The sequence below is a fragment of the Pseudonaja textilis genome, chromosome 14, assembly GCF_049901715.1.
Source record: "Pseudonaja textilis isolate UNSWEBS1 chromosome 14, rPseTex1.2, whole genome shotgun sequence".
Classification (NCBI taxonomy): Eukaryota; Metazoa; Chordata; class Lepidosauria; order Squamata; family Elapidae; genus Pseudonaja; species Pseudonaja textilis.
In genome coordinates this window covers 12,363,658-12,369,657 of record NC_142003.1, presented here as the reverse complement: position 1 = coordinate 12,369,657, position 6,000 = coordinate 12,363,658, and the positions used below count along the sequence as shown (strand labels likewise).

The 6,000-nt window shown below is 63.9% G+C and overlaps 1 protein-coding gene across 1 annotated transcript in view; it reads left to right on the top strand.

Annotated features, from left to right (window-relative positions):
* Positions 1-466: 466 nt before the first annotated feature.
* The window catches only part of LOC113438926 (heparan sulfate glucosamine 3-O-sulfotransferase 4-like), a 95,439-nt gene continuing 89,905 nt past the window's right edge, over positions 467-6,000 (top strand). The window contains 2 exon segments of the mRNA XM_087912597.1: positions 467-1,109; positions 1,112-1,226. Of these exon segments, the coding sequence (XP_087768723.1) occupies positions 548-1,109; positions 1,112-1,226 (677 nt within the window). The 5' untranslated portion in view covers positions 467-547.

Sequence of the window (6,000 nt, the reverse complement as noted above, 5' to 3'; positions counted from 1 at the left end):
CGGGAAGGGAGGAGGCAGCCCAGGGCTGGCGGGGACAGCAGCGGAGCGGAGCGGAGGGAGGCGCAGATGCCCGCGGGGAGCTGGGACAGGTGTGCCGTTTGCCCCTCTCGGGCACAAGTCGCGCGGGGACGCCGGGCTTCGGCAGCTGCCGCCGCGGCACTTTGCACGCGCCCCGAAACACGCCGCCCACCTCGGCTTCCCGCGACGCCAGCAGCCCCGCCCCCCACTCAGGTTGCCTGCGCCGGGTTGGCGGAGCTGGCGGCGGCGGGGCAGCGGGGGCGGGCTTTCCCTTGCCAGCCTTTCAGGAGGCGGCCAGCCGGCCGGCCGGCGTCACCAGCCGAACTGCCGCCGCCGCCGCCGCCGCCCGCTGCGTCCTGCCTGGCCCCGCCCCGCCCCTCCCGCCGCCCCCGCCCCGCCTCGACCCCGCCCCAAACTTTCCCTGCTTGGGCAGCTGCCTCGGCGCGGAGCCTGGGCCGGCCGGCGGCGTGGCTGGCTGGCCGAGGACGCCCGGGCAGCGGGCGGGAGGCGGCGGGCGGGCGGCTGTGCCATGCGGGGCTCCCCTCGCGTAGCGGCGGCGGCGGCGGGGCGGGAGGGCGGCAGCGGCCCCTGCAGCCGGGGGGCGGCGGCCGGGCTGACACGATGCGGCCGGGGCTGGGCGCGGGCAGGCGGCATGGCCCCCCGCCTAAGGGCCCCCGCCCGCAAGCTGCTCTGCATGTGCAGCCTCTCGCTCTGCCTGACCTACGCCTGCTACAGCCTCATGGGCGGCCCCGGCACCGTCCGCTCCCCGCTGGCCGCCCAGGGCTCCCCAGCCCCGCCGGCCAGCCCCGCCGCCCCGCGCAGCCCCGACCTCCTCGCCGCCGCCGCCGCCGCCGCCGGGCGCCCAGCAGCAGCAGCAGCAGCAGCAGCAGAAGCGGGGCCGGCGGCGGCTCGGAGCAGCTCCGCCGCCGCCGCCGCCGCGCAGGCAGCCGCCATCAGCCCGCCCGCCGCCACCGTCCCCGGGCGACCGGCCGAAGGCAACGCCAGCAGCTCCGCGGACGAGCTGGCGGACGCCACGGCCACGCCGGCCTGTGGCGAGAAGCGGCTGCCGCAGGCGCTGATCATCGGGGTGAAGAAGGGGGCACCCGCGCCCTGCTGGAGGCGCTCCGGGCGCACCCCGACGTCCGCGCCGTGGGCACCGAGCCGCACTTCTTCGACCGCAACTACGGCCACGGCCTCGACTGGTACAGGTGAGGCGGCGGCAGGGCGGGGCGGGGGGGATGTCTGGGCCGCTCGCACGGAGCTCCGCGGCCCCCGCGCCTTCCAGACGGGCTGGGGCTGCTCGGGCCGTGCAAGCGCTGCCGGTGCCTCCGCCTGTCCGCAGGTGTGCAAGTGGCCCGCCGGCCTGGACAGACGCCCGGCCCGGAAAGCGAAGCGGCCCCGCTCGGCTCGCTGCATGCCGGTCGGGCGCGCGGCGGTGGCGAGGCTGCCCGGCTCGGCCGCGTTCGCCCGCCCGCGAGCGCCGCGGAGCGCAGCGTCGAGCCCGGCAGCAGCCTCGCGCTCCCCCGGCCCTCGCCCAGGTACCCCGAGGCGGGCGGGGGGCGGCGGTTGCGGCGGGGCTGGGATCGGCTCCCTGGAAGGGAGCAGCCCCGGGTGGGGAGGAAGGAGGCGTTTGCTTGCCTGCCCCGAGGAGCCGCCTCGTGCCTGAAGGTGCCCCCGAAGGAGCTGCTGCTCGGGGAGGCAGGAGGCAAACGTCGAGGCTGTGGAGCAACCCTGGCCGCTTTGGGTGCCTTTGCCCACCGCTTGGCAATCTCTCCCCCCTTGCGGAGCGGCTGCCGCTTGGCTTCGCGACCTGCAGCCCTGAAGGGAAGGCGGGCCTCCTCCCAGATTCCTGGGGGATCCCAGGGCAGGCGGTCGGGGTCGGAGGTGCCGTCTCTGCGGGTGGCAGCTGCTGGAAAAGGCTGCCCGGGTCATTCGGTCGCCCCTGAGCTGCTTTGCCAAAGGAGCCGGTGGCGGCGCCCAGTTGCATAAGCGTCTCCTGTCCCTCCCGAAGTTTAAGGCTCTCTGGGGCCCTGAAAGCTGAGGAGGGAGGGGGAGGATTGTCCGCATCCTTAGGAAGGCTCTGGGGGTGGGTGGGGGATTCGGCTAAGGGGCCCAGAGGGGCTACGTGGGCGGCCACTGGTGCTGAACTTGGCAGGCTGGGTGGCCCCTCAGCTGCTTGCTCATTTTCTGGGCCTACCTTTCAGCCCTGGGGAGGGGGTGGTGGCACCAGGGGAGAAGGTAGAGATGCCCTGAAAACAAGGGCTTCCCTGGGGCCTGGGGGTGACAAGAGGCAGGACGAATGTCCTCACCTGCATCCTTACACACTTGGTTCAGCTACCTTTGCTGTGCTTGTGCGGGTTTGTGTGTCTGATTTGCTGCCTGGAGTCTGAAAGGAACCGTCTTCCTTTGCCCTTTGGGGCGGGAGAGGCCCCCCTTCTCTCTTCTGGTGTGCGGTTTGCATCTAGCCGCATCCAGCGTGGGCCGGGGGGAAGCTTCAAGCCAGGAGCTGCCTTGCCTGCCAGGTGCAGAGACTGGAGGGGCCACTTCTGTTTCCAGACTCTTTGCTCTGTAAGGGAGCTGCAACCAGTGGGTGCTGCACACAGGGCTGCTGGGCACCCCGGTGGCAGCTCTTTCTGCTTCTGGTGGGGTTTGTGTCGCTCGTGTGGCGTCGCCTGCCTGCTTTGGCTTCCCTGAAGTGGGGCTCAGTGTCTTTGGTGCCCCTTTGGCAAGTCCCTCGTTGCCCCGGGATGGGGGTTCTCCTCTGGTTGTGGTGTTGCTGCCTGGAGTGCTTAGTCTTAGCCCAGCCCTGTGATTCGGGGCTGGGACTTTCTGGGGGAGCATTGAGCACCCCAAAGTTCTTCCTGTATGCAGGTCACCTCTCTCCTGGCTTCTGTGAAGTGGGTCAGGAAGGTCCGGGGCATTTTGCATTGTGCGAAGGCTCCAACATGACAGAGATTATCCAGGATCCTCCCCTGCAGCTCCCCCTCCCCTGCTTTGGCCAGTGCCAGCAAGACAGGCGGCCAAGGGGCCTCTTGGCTCGGGTGTTGCTGGCCCTTTGGCTCCAGCTGAATTGTAGAGCTCTGTGGATTCAGAACTCGGGCATTCGGGGTGGGTGGGTGTTTCAGATTGGTTCCACTCTGACGTTTGCTCTGAGCGGTGTGCCTGTGCGTGGGTGTGCATGCCCAGTTAATGGCTCCCACAGCAAGAGGTGGCACGGCTCATTCTGGCTTCACCTCAGCCCTCCGCGGCCTCTTAACGTTGTGTTCCTCAGAAGACGTGGGCACATCCGCCGCGGTGGGGCTGGGGTAGCGCAAATTCCTGGAAGATTCCCGCAGCTTTGCTATACAGGCTCTGCTCCTCAGCCAAGAGAGGGTCCGGCTGGGCTTTGGAGCCCAGCGTGATGTCCGTGGGTTTTGTTCTGCCCCTCGAGGTGGGGGCAGGCAGGATCGCGGTCAAAGGCTGGGGGAAAGCCGGCAGGGAGAATGTTGGGGAGCGTCCTGACCGGGGAAAACTTTCCGTGCTGAAAAGGAAAGGCTGGCGGTGGGAGCAACCTGTTTGGGGAGGGGGCAGGTGGGGCTGCTGACTGAAGAGGGGGGGGGAGTTGACGGAGAATGCCTGGCCTGGTTGCTTCCCCCTCAATACACACACACACACACAGCCTCCAGAACCCAGCCATCTAATCACTCTTATCCTGGAATGCTTGCAAATGCAGTGGTGGGTTTGTGACTGTCTTGGCTGTGCATGTCACATTAGCACATCCTTCATGGAAAACTGGGGGCCAGAAGGTGGGGAGGGAGCCCAGAAGAGATCCCTCTCACTCTCGGGTCCTCCAGACAAAAAACTGATTGGTGGAAAGACCTTCCCCCACCCATTTGCTCTGCACTGAGTTAAATTCTGGTGCCTGCATCTGCCAGAGCTTTCAGCAATAGACCACAGATGGGTGCAGCCTAAGAGTCTGGCCTCCTGGCTCCCTGTGGCCTCCCTCGGCCGTGGGGCTGCCTCCTCTGGCCCAGAGCAGCTTGGCAGAATCGACTTGGTGGATTGCCACTTTTGGGGGGGGAACTGGGGGGGTTCTGGTGATTCCATGGGGCTTGAAGAGCTCTGGTCACTCCTGTCTTTCAAATCGAGCCCTGCCACGCCCAGCCTGCTTTCTGGAAGTCCTGAGCTTTTACCGCTGGGCTCTGCCGAAGCGATGCTGGTGGCAGTTGCTGTCACTCTTCTTGGAACCCCTGACATTGGCAGTAAAGCAGCGCATGGCGGAGGAGGGGGGGGTAAGGGAGGGTCAGCCTCTGGTGCTGCACTTCAGCTCCTCCGCATTAAGAGAGCTAGGTGTCTCCCAACTGGCCGGTTGAGTTTTGGAGAGGAAGCGGCAGGATTTGGTGGCAGGCGGCTACCTCTGGGGCAGACCAGGGGGCCAGGCTGACAAAAGCAGTGTTGCACTGTGAGCTCTGCCCCCTTTTCTTGCAAGGGTCACGGTGTCACCCAGATGGCCTCAACCAAAGATCCTGGGGACGTCGCTGGCAACCTCTTACTTCCTACTTCACCAAGGGGATTCTCTGATTCTCCAGGTGAGGCTCCAGCAGCCGCCGCCACCAAAATTGGCAGGATTTTGAATGTGTCAGAAAGGCATAGAAAGTCCAAAAGAAGTCGTCTCCTCACAGGAGCGAAGAGCAGCACCGAGAGCGTTTGAGCCAGGTCTGCAGGAAAGCAAAAGGCAGGCTGCTCCTGCCTGGCTCAGCTCCCCTCCCTAGAGAGGGGTGGGGGGGAGGGCAGGGAGTCCTGTTCTCTGGTGTTGGTACTGGACAAAATCTGGGGATAAATTATTAAGCCGTCAGCGTTTGGAGAAGAATGCTGTTGCTTAGCAGATGTCAGCATGGATTTATCAAGAGCAAATCGTGAGAAATTATATTTGCTAGTGAGACTTCAGTTGACCACAGGAGAATTGTGGACATGGTGACTGAAGAACTTTTCTGTGAGTTTTTGATAGAGAAACTGGCAAAATGTTGCTGGATCATCCTATGATTAGCCGGACCCAGAACTGTCTGGAGAATGAGGGCTGTTGTATGGCTCTGCAAGGGTCTGTTTAGGCCCTGGGCTCTTCTCCATGTTTACAAATGGCCTTGAGGAGGCATTACAAAATATTTGCGGAGAACACAAAGATGGGAGATTTCCAGTAGAAGAAAAACATGCAGCCCAGAGTTGAACTGGGGGGATAGAAAAGAAAATATCTGAGGACGGAACCGGAGCTCAGGAAGATCTTGACAAGCTGGAACAAGGAGCCAAAGCAGGCACGGGGGGCTCCAAGAGGGACAAGGGCCGCACCTCCTTGCATTTGGGGGGAACTGACCTGAGCAGAGAGAAGAAAAAGTGGGTGCAAACTGAGGCTCTGGCCTGGCCGCATGGAGGATATCGTGGCCAGCTCTGGGCAGCGGTCACGAGCTCAGCGGAGAGCGTCCTGGGAGTCACCAAGAGAATCTGGGGCCTGGAAGGAGGTTGTGGAAGTTCTCGGTCTCTCTAGCCTGAAGACGAGAACTCTGCAGGCAGGCAAAAAAGTGGTCCAGACCTGGTTAGAAGATGAAGAAAGCAGGGCTTGATGTTAGGAGGAGTGGTTGGCTCGGAGGTGGCCTTCAGCAGGTTCTGACCAGTTCTGGAGAACCAGTAGCGGAAATTTTGAGTAGTTTGGAGAAGCGGCCCATCCCGCCTCTGACTGGAGATTTTACAGTCTCCTTCCCCTGCCACGCCCACCAAGCCACGCCCACAGAACCGCTAGTAAAAATTTTTGAATCCCACCACTGGGTTGGCTGTAAGAGATTTCAGGGGTGTCTATAGAGGTGCTGTTTGGGTGCCCCCAAAGCCTGCCTTAGCCAGAGTGTGCTCAGTTGACACCCCCTCTGGGGTTCTGGCTGAGACCCAGGACGCCCCCAGGTCGCTTCCTGCCTTGATAGGGGTTCTGTGATTTTGTGCCTGGAGTAAAGATGGAGC